At 38.8% G+C, this 18,964-nt stretch overlaps 1 protein-coding gene across 1 annotated transcript; it reads left to right on the top strand.

The window, feature by feature from the left end:
- Positions 1–509: 509 nt before the first annotated feature.
- n4bp2l2 (NEDD4 binding protein 2-like 2) lies at positions 510–11,097 on the top strand. Its single transcript, XM_039781462.1, has 6 exons — positions 510–638; positions 1,120–2,141; positions 2,577–2,701; positions 3,487–3,575; positions 3,671–3,747; positions 10,808–11,097. The coding sequence occupies exons 2-6, from the start codon at positions 1,120–1,122 to the stop codon at positions 10,995–10,997; spliced, it is 1,503 nt and encodes a 500-aa protein (XP_039637396.1). The 5' UTR covers positions 510–638; the 3' UTR covers positions 10,998–11,097.
- The last annotated feature ends 7,867 nt before the right edge of the window (positions 11,098–18,964 follow it).

The raw sequence follows: 18,964 nt of genomic DNA on the forward strand, positions 1-18,964 counted from the left end.
TTTCAGTAAACAAATTCTAAAATAACACATATACTGTATAAGATAGATAGATAGTGCAATATTCAACAAACGGAGGCTCATAATAGTTATTTAAAGACAAAAATGTAAACTACTTAAAATAGTTACTAAGGGCTACTTTGAAAACAAAAAAGGGATTTTCTGTGTTTTTAATAGTAAATGTGCTAATGAGTAGCAAAAGGTTAATAACTAGGAGTGTCACTGTGACACTGAAAAATTACATTTCTTGTGTTAAATCAATCCCAAAAAAGCTGATTATAAGTGCTATCACAGAAAATTGTTACGAATTTACTTTTATAGGAAGATTATTTTTTTTACTTTATAAGGTTGACAGCACTATAGCCCACCAAGGAAAAGTAAGAGGAATGGAAGCAACACCATTATGTTATATTTCATACAGGTTGAATATCATATTGGCATCTTTGGGTGATGACCGGCTCTGTCACACACTTTGAGTCCAGCTGATGGCGCTGACGCTTGGTTCAATGCAGAGAAGAAGAAGAATACTAACGTCACTTCCATAAACACAAGGCACCTTGCTATGTAGAAATTGTGTGCTGGCTGTTTTTTGTTAATGTCGTGTTTTTTTTTCTATAATTTATGCATCCTGAGTGTATACGGTGAGTGTTGATGATAGTGATATTTACTTTATAATAAATTACATTAGAAGAGGGTGAATAATTTAACGGAACAGAGTTGGGTTTGTTAGCTCGTGAGGGGAAGTTAGCTAACCGTTTGCTTAGCTAGTTTCGGTTTTAGCTAAAGTGCGCTAACAAAGTTTAAATACTTAACGTTACATACCTGTTTACGTAAACTGTAACGATGTATTCACGGTACTTAACACTAATACTTAACACTAATAATGAAATAACCCGCTCGTTTAGTGTCCCAAATTCCCCATAAAATGTCCTTAATTAATCATGAACCTGCTAAACCACATGTGCTACCCTAACCTGTCTCAAATAAGACCCTCATCATTTGGGACACTCAGTTTTTGGGAAATAATTTGGGACACTAAACTGCACGTAAGCCCGCACGGCAGATATAGCTAGTATTTTTGTAGTTGTCCAATGTAATAAGTGTGTTAAATCTGTTTTGCAGATGTCTCATACTGGATCCTCCTGTACGACCTCTCATGCCTCAGTAAAGCCTTGTGTGGGTGGAAGAGCCGAAGACTGTCGAGACGCTAAATTAGTGAGCAAAGACTCCAGCAGTGCAGACAGAAGTGTGAGGGAGCGCGTGTTAAAGCAGGTAGGACTCACCAGCACCACATTCATTGGTCCAGCCTTTCCTCCTCCAAAAGCAGCCGCCGTTAAGTCTGACATCGAAGACACACTGAGCGAGTTTTACAAAGAGCTTGAGAAGATCGATACGCCTGATGCTGCTAACGGTAACCCAGGGAAACAAAATGCAGGTTTTGTTCAACTGCACATACCACCCAAAACATCTACCAGCAAACCGACTTGGGACGGACGCGAGGAGAACATTGTTTACACGAGCAAATCTGCAGGAACAGACGGCCCCCTGAGGAGCAGTGGGCAGAAACAGCCATCCTGGTCACACCGGTATCAAAATGAGCCGTATTACCCCAGAAGACCGAGACCAGCTGCTCCTGCTCCAAACCAGTGGTGTTTTCCTCAAACTCTGAACAGACCACCAAACCCGAGGTTTCACAGACCCCCATTCCATCGCCCGCCACCCCCATCTGCATTCCCAAATCCACAAAACCTGCCATCACGCGTGAATCCTAACTGGAGCAATTTGGGCACAACAAACCAGTATCAAGAGGACTCCCACTTTCCAACATTTTCCAGCTACCCACCTCCGAATGTATGCAGTAACCCGTCTCAGGGCGTTTATAGAGACTCTCCACACCACTTTGACAGGGACGAACGGAGCTATGATGCACTCTCAGATGATGTAAATGATGGATGGTCCAGAGATAGAAAAGAACAATCATGTCAGGTTGGTGAAGATTATGACAGGTGCCAGAGATATGATTCAGAAAATGAGCCGTGGGAGCATCGCTGCCGACCCCCTGAAACCACTAATGCGTACCACTCTTCCCTGGTGCTGATCTTGATGAGGGGATTACCAGGATCTGGGAAATCAACACTGGCCAGGTACGTCTCTAATCACGAGTCTCATAAATGAGTGCATTGTCAGTTGAAATGAGTCATGTCATTGGTGAGATGACATGTGATATTTTTCTATATCATTTGTGTCGCAATGTCCAAAAACCAGCGGCCGAACTGAGTTACAGCAATATTTACGTCATTTGGACGACACTTTACGTTCTTATCCTTGCACATAATGTTCATTTTGCACTAAAGTTCTTAATAATAAAATCAGAAAAGACTCAGTCTTTTTGTCAAGTATTTAATTCAAAGCTTATCAAGATGGTAATTTCATATAGACTGTTTATTGAATATCCAGAAAACATGCTTTATCGTGATATATATCATTATCGAGATATGAAATTACCTATATACAAGGGTTTTGGTCATATAGCCCAGCATAAATTTTCATTGTTCATTTGTGTGCTATCTTTCTCACAGGGAGCGGCTCTCCACTGGACCCCGGGGGGTAATACTGAGCACAGATGACTACTTTGCTCACAGAGATGGGTACTGCTATGATCCAGACCTTCTTGGAGCAGCCCACGAATGGAACCAGAACAGAGGTATTGTCTTCTTAAATGTTCACATGGCTTAGATGGTCAACGCAATAAGTTTTCATCACATCATCACAAAGGCATTTCTGTCGAACTATGATCAGGACCGTCTTTGCTGTGTTCTCTTCACAGTCAGTTTTTTTTTTTTTTAGACATGAAGTTTATATAGCAGTAGTGTCTCTCTCTGTGTGCTTATGTGTTGTTGATGCGTCCTAATGTGTGTCTATGCACTTTCACCTGTGTCTACTGTGTATGATGTACTTGTGTTATGTTTTTCTCATGCCATCAACCTGCCAGTTGTCCTGATCTGGAATAGTGGTTGTGTCATTTTACTTGTCTTTGCCTATATCTTTCTTGTTTTATGTGTATTTGTTGTATTGTTGTAGCGTATCTGTTGTTTTTAGCCATCAACTTGCTAGGGACTGCAGATGAAAATTAGCCTGTGTGGTTAAATCTGGCACATTTACATGTTGGACTCTGTACTCATGTTGATTAATGTGCGTTGTCCCTTTTTAAATATAGAAATACTAAATAAATAAAAAAAGAGTAGTTGCACTGTTCTTTGGTTTAAGCCAGAATAAAAGTCTAGTTTAGTGTCTCTGCCTGCTGGTAAAATGTCATCCCCACCCACACAATCTATGCCCTATGAGCTAATAAAATGGATGCATTATGAAAGCAACAAGTTCTCTTAGATGGATAACAGTTTAAGAAAATGTGGTTTGATGAAATTTAAATTTTCTCGCCAGAAATGATTTCAATCGTTCTTTTGTTTTGTTGGTTTAATTCTCTTGCAGCTGAAGGAGCCATGCATGATGGCCGATCTCCCATTATTATTGATAATACAAACGCCCAAGCATGGGAAATGAAGCCATATGTCAAAATGGTGGGTATAGGATTTTGAATATAATTTGAGTGTTTGGTTACGGTGTACCACATCACCCTCATTAATCCTAATCAAATTGCCAATGTTTTTAACAGGCCTTGGAGAGAGGATACAAAGTGGACTTTTGTGAACCTGACACCAGCTGGAAGTTTGATCCTTATGAGCTGGAGAAGTATGATTTTTTTTTTTTTTATTATTATCATATTAAATATACATGCCAGTGCTGAGCATACTAATTTACTGTATTTAAAATTACACACCTTTTAAAGTTGACAGATCTGGTAGATTTTAAGACTGCACAGTTAATCTAGTTATTAAGCAAAAAATAAAAAGCTGCCTGGAAACTTACAACAACTGTTCGCAGATAGAGAGGGGGGAGGGGGTGGGTTATAACTTGAGAGGGGTTTTAAATTTGAAACAAAAAAAGCTTAAAAGTATGTGTATTTGGATTTGTGGGGTGCTTTTGTAGAATAGTCTGAATCGATCAAACATTGCAATTATAAAAATTTAAAAAAAAGGACTTCCGGTTTGGTTACAGAACGAAATGGCAGACTGAGTGCTTAGCTCCTGACAGTCGGCATATTTACGACCCCCATGAACTGAATTAAAAGAAAATGAAGTAAGATTATGAAGGGGGGCGTACAAAGGCAAATTTAGAGGGACGCAAGATAAACCGGCGGGTAAAGATTTACACCGTGCAGAACACGTTAAGGACGACATGTGGGAAGAAGGTCAACATGGCGACGACTCAACAACGGGAACGGGGTGCACGGGATTCAAGGCTATAAGTAAGCAGATCAGCGACAAGATCTAAAAATATTTAAAGAAGAAATTAAACATGACATGAGAGAAGAATTCCACGAGTACAAGCGAGACGTTAACCAGCAGCTAGCGACATACGTGCAGGCTATGCAAGAGCAAAACGAGAAAATCAGCGAGATAGAGACTTGGTCTCTATCTCGCTGAAGACCACTTTCCAACAAATGATGAAGGACCAACAGAAGCTGGAGGACAAATTGAACGACTTGGAGTCGAGAGTGAGGCGAAACAATCTGCGGATCCACGGTGTACCGGAGAGTGCAGAAGATGGCTCAATGATGGCGTTTTCCTGAAAAACTGTTACAAACCGAACTCAAGCTGAGTGATGAGGTGGACTTGCAGATACAGCGTGCCCACAGAACCCTGGCGCCGAAACCGGGGCCCAACTCACCCCCGAGATCTATTATAGTTCATTTCCAGCAATGTAGTACTAAGGAGATGATTATTCCGAAAGGATGGCGACAGAAAAATCACAATAGGAGAGAAACCGTTGTTTTTTTGACCACGACTAGTTTACAGAACACCGTTCTCCAACAGCGCAAGGCATACGGCGGCATCAAAAAGACACTGATAGATAAAGGCATCCGATTCCAGACAGGATGCGTATCCACTAGGAGCGCGGTGTGCACGTGTACAGCAGTGCCTGGGAGGTAGCGCAGGACCTCCGACAGCGAGGATACAGTGTGGAGGTGCCAGAGAAACCGCTTGGTAGGAAACATCTGATGGAGAACGGTCTTCACCCTGGCAAAGAGTGGGATCACACAATAGACTGTACATTAATGGACAGAGCATGTGTGACGTCACCCATTGGTTTGTGGAGATCTGCTATGAGTCGTCGAGTTTGCCATTACGGACGCGGCCGTCCTGGTTGCGGATGTGAGGATTTTAGACTAGAGGGAGGAGTGAGGGAGGAGCCCATACACTCTACGTTACGTTACACACTTTCACTGGCAATCACATCATAGCCACGCCCTAAAACACCCCCTGCTTTATCGCCGATTTTAAAATCAACGAGACCATAATTCAAAAAATTAACATCATTCTGTGTTGCAGAAGACTTAAAACTAGTGACTTGAGACCATAAACTCATTATGAAAAGGTTTACCGAGGTAATAAATCAAGTGAGAAGTGGGTCACTTTCTCATAGACTTCTACAGAAACCGACCTCCTTTTGCAACCGCACATGTCTCCCCCTGCTGGAATTCAGATAGAATGCAGCTTTAAGGAGTCTCCCCCTGCTGGAATTCAGATAGAATGCAGCTTTAAGGAGTCTCCCCCTGCTGGAATTCAGATAGAATGCAGCTTTAAGGAGTCTCCCCCTCCTGGAATTCAGATATGATGCAGGTTTAAGGCACTTAGGCATTTGCAGCACTTCGCCGAACCGGATGCGTTGTCCATTAATATTATACAGTCTATGGATCACACACAGGTGTAGACCTTGTCAGTAGTACCAGACGAGCTAGAGTGCGCCTTCAGTAATTTCAGCGCCGACAACGGGATGTTAGTAAGTAGTGTTTAAAAAAATAAATAAAAAAGACATAATTGTCCCGTAATACGCTATATTGTATTAATGCGGGGGGCAGTGAGAGACTCGCACTTAAATTCAGAGACAGCCTGTAGCGGACTAATTGGGAGGGGGCCCTTTTTCTGTAAAAGGTATCATTCTTCCTTCACTTAAAACTTAAGAATGTTCTTCAGCCTTTGGAAGTCTTATTTGGGGTTTGTCATAATGCTTGTTCTAACCCATTCTAAGCTCGTTATTGTGCTCCAGTTAGCTTTGCTTATGGTTTCAACATTGGGGACATAACTGTGTAAGATAGTTTCAGCTCAGCTGTGATGCAGTCTATCGAAGTAAAGCTAATGTCCTTAAATGTGAATGGGTTGGGAAACCCAATTAAAAGGTCAAAGGTAATGACCGAATTAAAAAAGGAGAACGCACGTATCATTTTTTTTTTTCATCTTTCTCAGCAAGAGCATGAAAAATGTAAACGTTTTGGTTTATTATTATTATTATTATTATTATTATGATATTCATTTGTGCAAAGTCACAGGAGAGGAATTGCAATTCTTATCGCAAATACGCTTAAGTTTGAAGTCAATAAGGAAATAAAAGAAAACGAGGGCAGATATCTCATTGTAAAGGGAAGGATTGAAAAGGATATAGTAACCTTAGTAAATGTTTATGTACCTCCTAATAGTAACAAACTATTTTTCAAATCACTAATGGATGTAATTGCACTGGAAGCAGAGGGGGCCTGTTTATGTGGAGTAGATTTTAATATAGTACTATTGAATCACTACCTGGATACAACTAGTCTAAAGAACAAAATCAAATTATTAAAATTTATCAAAACAGCCTGGGATGAAATCGGATTTTGAGATATCTGGAGGTGTACTCACCCACTCGAAAGAAATTATACTCACTATTCGTCCCCACATTCTACTTTCTCCAGGATAGATCATTTTTTTAATGCCAAAAAGTGATTACTATAGGGTGAAGGAATGTAGAATTGGGGTAGCCGATGTGTCTGACCATAGTGCATTGTATTTGACAGTTCAGCTAGAAGGAAGGAGGTTAAATGTAGGTTTGTTAAATAACAAAGCAGCTGCAGAAAAAATATAATCAGACATAAGCGAATATGTGAAGATTAATGACAATGGGGAGGTGGATCCATCTATATTATGGGACTCATTGAAGGCAGTGATTCGCGGCAAATTGATTGCCTTGACAACATCAAGTAAAAAGAGGAAGGTCATGGAATATAATAACCTTGTATTAGACCTATCAAATGTGGAGCAGCAACATAAAAACAACAGCGATCCAAAACTATTGTGCAAATACAACAATCGAAGAAACCGATTAATGATCTATTAGAACAAGATGTTGAGAAGAAAGCTCGATTGCACAGACATATTAGGAATCAGGCCCAGAGGCAGCTAAATTACTTGCCTGACGCTTGCTTAAACAACAAGCGGATAGTACCATACATAAGATGCGGGACCCAGAAACAAATCCACTAAATTATCATCCAGAAGAAATGGAGGCCATTTTCCTAAACTGCTACAAAAAACTATATACCAAAACCTCTAATACTAAAGTTGAAGCAATGGAACATTTTCTTAACGATCTGGATCTACCTCGTATTGGCAAGAGACTGAATGATTGTATCATAGCAGAGGTTTCACTGGAAGAGATTAATAATGCAATAGCCAACTTAAAGTCAAGTCAAACTCCAGGTAGTGATGGTTTTCCAGCAGAGTGGTATAGAACCTTTAAAGAAGAGCTAGCTCCCCTCCTGCTGAAAGCATTTAATTGGATTAAAGGAGAAGGTATTACAGTACTCCCAAAGGAGGGAAAAGACAGGGAATATTGCAGTAACTATAGACCTATTTCAATTCTCAACGTAGATTAAAAATTGTACACAGCGATTATTGTAAAAAGGCGTGAGAATCTTCTCCCGGAATTAATTGACCAAGACCAAACTGGGTTTGTTAAAAACTGGCCAACGCATGACAATATCAGAAGAATGAATGAATGAAGAAATGTATTTCAGACATATCAAAAATAAACCAAACATCAAAAATAGTTGAATAATGTTTTGCTTATAAGTTAAATAAGCAAAACCTCCAATAAACAATAAGTAACATTAACCAACATCGACATGTCTGAAAAGGAGTAGAAGTATACACTTATTTAATCCTACCCCTTTTCCATAACTCAGTAAATTATTATTTAATTTAACACATTTATATCTTATTCACAATTATCTTATTATATATATATATATATATATATATATATACATACACACACACACACACACACACACACACGCACGTCAATGAACACACATATTGCAGCTATTAAAGCCGCTGAAGGACGCTGCATTTGATAGAATAGAAAAGGAAAATAAAGCTGCGATACTACTAAGCCTTGACGGTGAAGAGGCTTTTGGCATTTCCTATATCAAACTTTGAATAGATTTGGCTTTAGCGAGCAATCACTAGGGATCATTAGAACACTTTATCAACAACCAGCGGCAATAATAAAAGTCAATGGATTGTTGTCTCCATTTATCACATTGGAGAGGGACACTAGACAAGGTTGTTGTCTCAGTCCCACACTATTTGCATTTTATATTGAACCCCTGGCCCAGGCAATTCGCCAACATGATAAAATACGAGGTATTAAAATTGGACACAAAGATCACTTGATTAGTTTATTTGCTGACAATATTTTTGTTCATTTGATGGACCCTGAGACCTTCTTACCTATATTGATGGAAATCCTAAAGGTTTTTAGCTATTATGCTGGTTATAAAATGAATATTAAAGACACAACTTCTGTCATTCAATAATATAATCCTTCAAAGGAAATAAAATGTAGATATGATGTTAGATGAGGGGAACTATAATTCAAAATATTACCACCCATTGGATTTTAGTTGTAAGATTAGCGGAATTAAGATGAACATTTTACCTATATTGCTATATCTATTCCAAGCCTTGCCAGTAGAGGTCCCTCACCAGTCCTTAACCTGGGACATGCTTTTTTTACTAGATTTATCTGGGACGGAAAGAAGCCTAGAGTAAATTATGCAATGCTTCAGTTGGCCAAACATAAAGGAGGAATGGTGCTCCCAAATCTCAAAGATTATTTTTATGCAGCTCAGTTCCGCCCCTTATTTCTTTGGTGTAATGACAACTATTTTGCTAGATGGAAGGAAATCGAGGCTGTCAGATCCAGTCAGTTTTAAGATAAGATAGACTTTATTAATCCCACACTGGGGAAATTCCTGTACTAGGAGAAAAAGAAATCCCCTCATTAGTCAAATGTAAAATGGACTCAATGTGCCCTATTTTACCAATCTAAGGTCACGGCGTGAAGCGCCTGGCGCAGGTGTGTTTAGGGCGTGTCCAAATCCAAAGGTCCGTGTGTAATAAACCAATCAGAGATCATCTCCCATTCCCTTTAAAAGCCAGGCGCGTTTGGATCTTGGAGCATTGCTGTTATGATGGAGGATTTGCACCGTAATATTTTTATTTGTAATCGTGTGTGTGTGTGTGTGTGTGTGTGTGTGTTTGTGTGTGTGTGTGTGTGTGTGTGTGTGTGTGTGTGTGTGTGTGTGTGTGTGTGTGTGTGTGACAAGCATAGTGTGCACGCTGTGCATAAGCCTAGGAGCATTTTACTAATTAGCTGTTAAAATAACAATGAAATGCTGCGCTATTGACTTTAGACCAGGTTTTTGTTGGTCAATGGCACGATCACTTCCGGCTGCCTCAAGATAGCAATATGCTAAGAATTCACCTGAACACACCTCCCTGTAAGACCAGCATGGGCGCAGGTGCAGGAAATAGACAACTGCCTCGGGCTTTGTGCTGCTCTGCGCCGGGTCCAAGATAGGACCCTTTAACTTCCAGTGCTCTAGAGTTCTGGTTGAACTTTGTGAGCCAGCTAACACTAAGGAAAGACCAGAGAGTACTTAGATGGATAGCCTTTGACACCCAGTTTAAGCCAGGAATTAATGATGCCATATTCAAGGAATGGGCAGTAAAAGGTATTAAGGTAGTGTGTACGATTATAGACAAGAAAACATTTTAAAGAAAAATGTTCCATTCACAATCTGGATTTACAATTTAGAGACTACTACAACAAAGAATTGAAAATGGAGAACTCGCAAGAATTTGATTCAGTTATATGATGAATGCTTATAGGCCAAATAGTAACTGCGTTAAAGTCATTTCTGTTTTATGAAATCATTATGGAATGTAGGGGCATGATTGACATCAAGGTGGGGAAAAAAAAGTGGCGCCTCTTTAAATAAAACATAAGGACATCGGTTCACAGCTTGGACACATTAGTGGATAAAGCAGCGACTTGAAATTTATACATTTTATTTCTATTTTTGTGGCTATCATCACCTTTCCTCACAGGACCCGTTTCCTTTTTTGTTTTGTTTTTCCATATATTACTCACATATTGAGGTGACTGTGTTCATTTGTTATAATGTACTGAAAATTCAGTAAAAACCAAAGTAAAAAAATAAGGTATAAAAGATCTGTTTTTGAAAAGTACAGAAGTGAGGAAAGAGGTACACAGATGTTACTGCTGCTTGTTTTTGTATTATTTAAAATGTTCTTTTTGATGTATCTTGGCTGTGATTTAGCTGTGGTGAAGCGGGGGGGGGGACCTGTGAAGCCTAGGGCTTCTACCTAGCCCCTTTTCAAACGGGTCAAGTGTTATGTTGACATTTTGTATTAGTTTTTTTTAGTTATACATTTTTTTTTCAAATTTGTTTATACATTTTATATATCATTTATTTGAATCGTTTGAAAAATCGTTTGAGATTTCATTCATTCATTCACAAACCTCTAGAAGCTTACGTTACCCCGCTGCCCTGTTTTCCCTCCAGGAGGAACAAGCACGGTGTTCCCCAGGAGAAGATCGCCCAGATGATGGATCGATTTTCATTTCCCATATCTGTGGACATCGTCATGAGTTCACGAGAGCCGCCTCACGTGAGCCACAGACGTGGACCAGAGCAGCAGCAGCAGCAGATGATGATGATGATGATGAGGAGGAAAACCCCAGATTTCTCTTAGGTTTTCACAGGAACTTAACCACCCAAATGATTTGCCCTGAAGAACAAAACCTTTTTTTTTTTTTTTTAATATTAACTACTGTTTCTATGTCATTTTTAATCAATTATTTTTGTATACTGTAAATGTATGTAAAGAAAGAATAAATATATTTTTTCTGAAGTTTTCATAATTAAACTTTCATTTTTACTAGGAAAGGAAATTTGCATTATTTTTGGCATTTTTTTAATTCAAGACAGGTATTTCAGAAATCCAGTTTGTGTTATTTACAATATGCAACAACATGGAAAACCAAAAGGTTGTCCTCATCTGCCTCATGTTGGTTGGTTGTTAGAAGAGTTTTCGGTGTATTTTGATTACAATATTCTATTCCGGTAAACCAAAGTTTGATAGTTGATATACCCCTTGGTTATGCCAACATGATTCTTTTTTAAGGTAAGGAGTTGTTTTTTTGCCGATGACTGCAGGCTCATCTAGTGCCACATTTAAATTTAAACAGAACAACAATATAATCAACAGACTCAATAACGAAGACAGAGCATTAAAAAACACTCAGGAGTGTGTTGTGATATACAGTATATGTATACTCAGCAAAAAAAGAAAAGAAACGTCCTGTCACTTTCAACTGCTTTTATATTTGAAGCAAACTTAACATATGCAAATATTTGCGGTCAAAATCAAAGTAGCCCTCAGTATCTGGTGTGGCTACCAGCTGCATTAAGTACTGCAGTACATCTCCTCATGTACTGCACCAGACTGGCCAGGTCTTGCGGTTGTTGTTGCCGTCCTGGACCTGTCCCGCAGGTGTGATATTCGGATGTAGCGATCCTATGCAGGTGTTGTTACACGTGGTCTGCCACCGCGAGGACGATCAGCTGTGCTTCCTGTCTCCCTGTAGCGCTGTCTTAGGCGTCTCCCAGTAGGGACGTTGCAGTGTGTCGCCCTGGCCACATCCGCTGTCCTCAGGCCTCCCTGCACCATGCCTAAGGCCCGTTCACGCAGATTAGCAGGGACCCTGGGCGTCTTTCTTTTGCTGTTTTTCAGAGTCAGTAGAAAGGTCTCTTTACTTTCCTAATTTTCTTTTAACTGGGACCTTAATTGCCTCCCGCCTGCGAGCTGTTATTGTCTTTTCGACCGTTCAACAGGTGCATGTTCATTCATTGTTTATGGTTCATTGAAGAAGCATGGAACACATTGTGTAAACCCTTTACAATGAAGATCTCTAAAGTTATTTAGATTTTTACAAAAGTATCTTCAAAAAAGTAATATTAAAAATATATACTCAGCAAAAAAAGAAACGTCCTCTCACTTTCAACTGCTTTTAACATGCGTAAAACTTTGAACATAAAAAGATTCAACTACTAAGAACTAAACTGAACAACGTTTCACAGACATGTGGCTAACTGTTCAGGGACACATTTTTCCATTTCTGTTAGTCACATGTCTGTGAAATGTTGTTCAGTTTAGTTCTTAGTAGCTGAATTTTTTTATGTTCATACAAAGTTGTACGCATTTTAAGTTGGCTGAATGTATATATCTGCCTGCCTCTGTGGGAATTTAACATAGGGTTGTACTTACTTATGCCCCCTGTATTTTAAGAAAGAACATTTATTTATTTATGATATATTATTCATTCACAAAGAAAATTGGTGTCCTTAAAGGTTGGATTTTTCCTCATTGTTTTAATTAAGGCATTAAGATTAATTTCCAAAAGATGATTTTTGTATTCCTCTTTTTAGTCAACTTTAGCATGGGTGTGTAAAGTTATGCAAGCCACTGTAAGTGATGGGGGGGGACAAAATCCACAGTCGTCATTTTGTGCATTATTTTAGAGTTTATCTGAATATTACATGAAGCTTTATTAGCAGTCTTGAGTTAGAGAAATCAAGCGGATATCTTCCAAATTTGCAGTATTTTTAGTGTAAAATGTTGTTCTGAAAATCTAAGTGAAGCAATGAACAAAATATGCAATAATTGTTGAGTCCTGATAAACCCACTGAACCTGTGAGCCCAAACAGAAAAACCCAAGTCCACCTGCATTAAATAACTGGGGAAATAGAGACCCCATCACAGTGGAAGCCCTGATATATCCAGCAGAGTAACAGGGACTGAGTCTGATACTGCAGCACTGATTACTGGGTCTTGCTGGATTTTCCCATTTTGCCTTTGTATTCCCTCTGGTGCTCATTAAAGCAGCACACAGAGATGCTGTGTTGTTGACTTCATGTTTTTTTTCCAATCAGTGGAGTCCTGTTGAGAGCCAGGCATTATTGTTCTGTTTTTACGCATGATGTCTCAATTTGAGCATGGAAATATGATCATGTTGTTCAGGTATTCTAGACAGATATCTAAAATCATTACGCTAATATGTTTTTTTTGGTTTTGTTTTTAAATCACGTTGGAACATCATCATGTTGGACCTCAGTGTTTTATTGCTCCCTGTGGATTTTGGGTCATGTTGATATTTTTTCTGTGGAGCTTCATGTGACAGATCTGGGTTACCTTCCCTGTTCTCTGCTTGGCTTCATCAACACCATTTCCTGTTTTAAAACAACAAAAAGGAAAAGAACACTGGGTGCACATACACTCATATACACTATTTATTTATTTAACTATGTGTTTGAATAAATAATCAGTTGAGACTGAAACACTAACAGTGGGTATGGACAAAAATAACAGAAACACCTTACAATAGTAGCCCTGCTGTAAAAATGTGGTCAGTTTTTCGTCTTTGTTGTTGAGTCTGTTGATTATATTGTTGTTGAGCAAATATGCTTGTTCAGTCTAATTTAGTCTGTGATGGCGAGCATCTACTTACACATTTCCTTCTCTTTCTCTTTGTTTTTGTGTGTTAGCATATGATTTTTGAGATGAAAGAAAAGTTCCTGGTTGGAACGAGTTAAGAGACATATCGCTGACTGATGGAGACTGCAGTATGCATTGGACTGCAGCTGTTCTCCAGAGGTTTATTAACACAGCACTGGTCTTGATCTATAGAGTCCACCAGTGCCAATGTGTAAGCGGTTACACTTTACTTGAAGGTATCTACATAAGAGTGACATGACACTGTCATGACCGTGTCATAAACATTATAAACAAGTCATAAACGTTTATGACATAACGCTTCTGTCAGTTAGTGTCATTTGGTTTTTGTCATGACAGGTTAGGGTTAGAGTTAGAGTTAGGGTTCATGTGTTCATGACAGTGTCATGTCACTCTTATGTAGATACCTTCAAGTAAAGTGTTTTTAGAGTCTTTTCTGCAGTGTATATATATATATACAGTATATACATACATACATACATACATACATACATACATATATATAGATATATTAGTTGATATAGGGGTTTTATAATGTCAATCTTGGGGAGTAACAAAAGGACATACATGATTTGGGATTAAAGTAACATAATTAATTTATAACTCGATTACCAGTTTTAATGTCCTGACGGGGTAACAGGTCATGAAGGCATTTTGTGTAACTGATTACAATCATTTTGTGTAATGGATTACAATCTTCTCAATTATTCTCTGTAACTCTAGCAAAGTGCAATGCATCTTTTGAACATATTTATAATAACCTCCCTTTTGCACATCCAATCTGCACACTGTATATTTTTGTGGCTAACGTTCACACTGCAAGTCTTAATGCTTAATTTGGATTGTTTTGCTCATATCCAATTTTTTGTTTCTCTGTTCACATTACCTTTTTAAATATGCCTATATCAGATTCTGAATTGTTTTGAACTGACCCGCATGCACAAAAGAACAATAACAGCGACATCAGACGCAACACGCTGTTGCACTAAAGTTAGGGAGGTTATGGAGGAAGTAAGCATTTTCGCTTTTATTTAAAAAATGTGTAATGGCACACGTAACATTAATGAGCATAACACTAATTAGGTCTAACACCTCCCTCTCCCTCCATTGACTTGCTCCATCACTCTTCTCCATGTTGTAGGCCTAGTCAAGTTTTTAATTTTACTGTCTGTGTCTATAGGGCTTTCTCCCACCGGTGCATAATTGTGACAAATGTCGATGTAGATTGACGTAAAAGTCGCATCAAATCCGCCTTGGTTGTTCACACTGCGGCCACATTGACAAAAGACCTGGGTCTGATCCAGGACCACATGTGGAAGTGGTCTAAATCTGATTTGAAAAAAAAAAGATTGTTGTCAAGATTTGAGTGTTCACACTACTTGTGAAGAAGTCTGACCTGGTCACTTGACCCCCAAAAAAAATCTGATTTGGGCCACTTTTGCCTGCAGTCTGAACGTAGCCTTTGAGTAGATATAAAGGCTAAGCTGTTTTAGTTGGTTCTCCCTGAGAGAACAATGACCCTGTGTAAGAAAATCAATGTGGAGGCAGTTTTAAAGGAGCTTTTAAATGGGGTTACCTTCCATCATATGGATGGAAATGCCTCCCTTTCTCCAATGTTAGCAGTTTGAGTCATTGTGAATGACTCTATTTTATTTTATTGGAATCTAAACCACTGATGCTTAAAGTTGTGGCAATATCTTTGAGCAGAGATCAATCAGTAAATCAGTAACAAAAATAAATCAAGAAATCAAAACTGCATGAGAAAGACTGTTGGATGTTGGACAAGAATTATAAAGCAAAACTCACCATCCGTTCATGTAAGATATTCCTGTAATTAATTATAAACTATTTAGGCCCAATTCTTTTACAGACATTTTGTAGATGTGGTTTTTATTTGCTTGTGTATAAAATGGTGCCACTCATAGACATTTCAGAGGCTTCGATGGTTCCACTCTTCTTGTTAGAATATTTAACGTAGAATGAAATAACCTCTTTGCAAATCAAATCAAGAACGCCATCATATTCTCACCAAGAAGCAGGCTCCTAGCTGCCTTCTGTAGCTTTAAAGGGAAAGCGTTGACCATTGTAATCCTGAAGCTGTCAAACATCCTGGACCTTGAGAAAGCCAGGCTCTGTACATGAGCAGGAGCATTGGACACCCTGATCCCACCCACCCAAGGGTACACATAATACATATACATACACACAGTCAAAGAAAGGGAAAAAATAAATAGATAAATAATTAAATAAATTAAAAAACATTAAACATTCTGAAAGACACCCTGTACATTTTGTTAGTGAATGACTATTCATAAATAATGCAATTGTACTGCACCCAGCACCGCACCAGTCCAGCTGACATGTGCAATTGAGGCTCAAGAGAAGGGCAGATTGTCTGCGAGTTGCAGAAAAGGACTCCAGGTGATATGGAATCTGATTATTCTGTTTTAAAACCTGATCTCCCGAGGTTTCTCCCTAAAAGGGAGTTTTTCCTCTCCACTGTCGCACTGAATGCTTGCTCTTCGGGGAATCACTGGAATTGTTGGGTCTTTGTAAATGATAGAGTGTGGTCTAGACCTACTCTATCTGTAAAGTGTCTTGAGATAACTCTTGTTATGATTTGATACTATAAATAAAATAAAATTGAATCGAATCCAACACTTTAATTGAATCCAACAACATTGTGGCCATTGATCGTTTACATGAATCAAACATAAATCACTGTCATCTTTAAAAATGCATTCCACTTATTGTCATATGACTCCACCTGAAGACATATGTCAGCAAAAACAGCTTCTGTGCAAATGAAAGGGATACATTTCAAGCATCAGCTTCTTAAGAGCGCCCTGTGGCTCATTAACAGCCGGGGGCTTGGTGGCTTTTGGGTTATACTCCAACAGTTTGACCTAATACAGACAAGCTTGTGGTTAACACAGAGCTCCTGAAACAGCTGGTCAGACCGCGTGCATCCTTTACACACAGATGATCTGAGATGTGATCTCATCTAGGAAACCACAGGGCGTTGCGTGTGATTTATATTGGTAGTTTTACTTTGATTATAATGAAAAGAAGACAATCTGCCCATCCGTTCTGTGAAGCTTTCAGTCACTGACATTCTTCAGGCGTGCTCAGAAATATTCTTATTATTAATAGAAAGGATAAGAAGTTCTTCCAATCATTGTACTGTACTCTGAATCTTACCTCCAGCTCTTCAACAACAACCTTTATCTGATGAGGATTAAAATGGTTACATTAAGTTAAGCGAAGTAATATTTCTGCACACTACATACACAATAAACCGTTGGAAGCCTTTTACATCACTGTATTTGATTAGATAGAGTAAATTAGATTCAACTTTATTTAGTTTGTGCAGAAGTGCAAAAAAAGCAGAAGAGTGCAATGCGATAAACAAAGTATAGACAGGTGGTGCATAGACAGGACAAGAAATATAGTGCAGTGAAGACAGTAGTATACAGTTGGTTAACAGGAGGTGGTTTAGAGTCATATAAATGAAATATAAATATGTGCAGTGTATTAGCAGTTACCTTATAAAAGCAGAACAAATATGGCTATGTAATATGAACAATGTATGAAAATGTACAGATATGTGCAATGTAGTAGCAGTGACATTATAATAGTAGTAAGAATAATATAGATATATGCAGTGTATTAACAGAATGTATAATAAGAAAAACTGAATAAATATGGATATTCAGTATGAACCATATAGACAGATATGTACAGTATGTACAGCTATGTGCAGTGTGGTAACAGCACCATTGTAGTGCAGAAACAGTACCATTATAAGAGTAGTAAGAATAAGTGTATGTGCAGGATGAATAGTATGAAGAGCAGTAGAATATGGCTATGTATAAGTGTACAAGTGTAGTTACATTTGTCATGCTATAGCGAATCTTTTGTACACACTCTAATATATACTGTGTATCAGTACTCTCCACAGGGATCACCCAGAAAACTAGTAATCCTTTCTTCAGTAGACTGTGAAACTACCAGCAAGGTTATGCCGACCGCCGACTGTAATTTGTGCAACAATGACACAATATCCTGCTGTTTTTTAACAACAGGATGTCAGGAACAGGAAAAATTTGAATCTGCGGAGGAGCTAACATGCCCATGCTTCCTGCATTGGTGACATAACAAATATTTTGGCACTGAAAAGAAGTCTGTACGCAAAAATGTACATCTGAAAACGGAAAAGTACATTAATTATGATAAACGTATGATCTTTTGTTTCTACATTTTTGTCTGTTTGTGTGACTAAAGTTAATAAATGCATAAACATTTGAGCTATTAGCTGCTTTTGGCTATTAGTTACCTCCTCTTTAACGTTTTGCACTGTTACTGTGCTTTGGTGTCCGCAGCCAGAGAGCCTCTCTTCAGATTTTCCTCAACCTGTGAGACTGTTTCTGCCTCTGAGGAACATTTGCAGCTCTATAAAAACACTGATCTTCATGCTGGGGGGCCTGTAAGAGTCCTTGAAACACAAACATTATGAAGGATAGAGCCTGACTACTATCTGAATTCACGTTTGCATAAACAGAGCGATGGAACAGAAGCCGAGAGTAATGGCAGCAATGTGGAGGTGGAGGTTTGCAAAGTCACTGTTGTTTACGAGCCTCTAGACCGCACCTGGAGGCGACGCATGTGTTTTCAACATCCCACCCTGTTCACTGGTCAACAGCGTGTGTTTGTACAGTGCACTTTGCAGACGTCAAGGTGTGTAATTGCAAATGTGAGGCCGAAAAATAGCATGTGTGCTCTGAATGATGATGATGTGAGGAAGATGTGATGAACGCTTTGTGCTCCCTGAATGGCAGTGATGAGACACAATTAAGTCACTGCCATTACCCATCTAGAGACAGAAAGGGCAGATGAAATCACAGCTGACACCTTTCGGGCACAGAACTACCAAAACTGGATACTCAGGCTAATGTGTGCAAATTACCACCCCCGCCAAGAAAAGCATAATGATGTAAAACTAAGTTTATTTTTATTATTCTGGCAGTTGTTGTATTATTATAACCTCCATTTCATTTATGTCTTTGCAAGATCAGGATGAACAGGAAACACTGATGGACACTGTGACTCACTTTATAATTTATGCTGGGTGCTGAAGAGAGGACGTG

Source organism: Perca fluviatilis, chromosome 2 (assembly GCF_010015445.1).
Source record: "Perca fluviatilis chromosome 2, GENO_Pfluv_1.0, whole genome shotgun sequence".
Classification (NCBI taxonomy): Eukaryota; Metazoa; Chordata; class Actinopteri; order Perciformes; family Percidae; genus Perca; species Perca fluviatilis.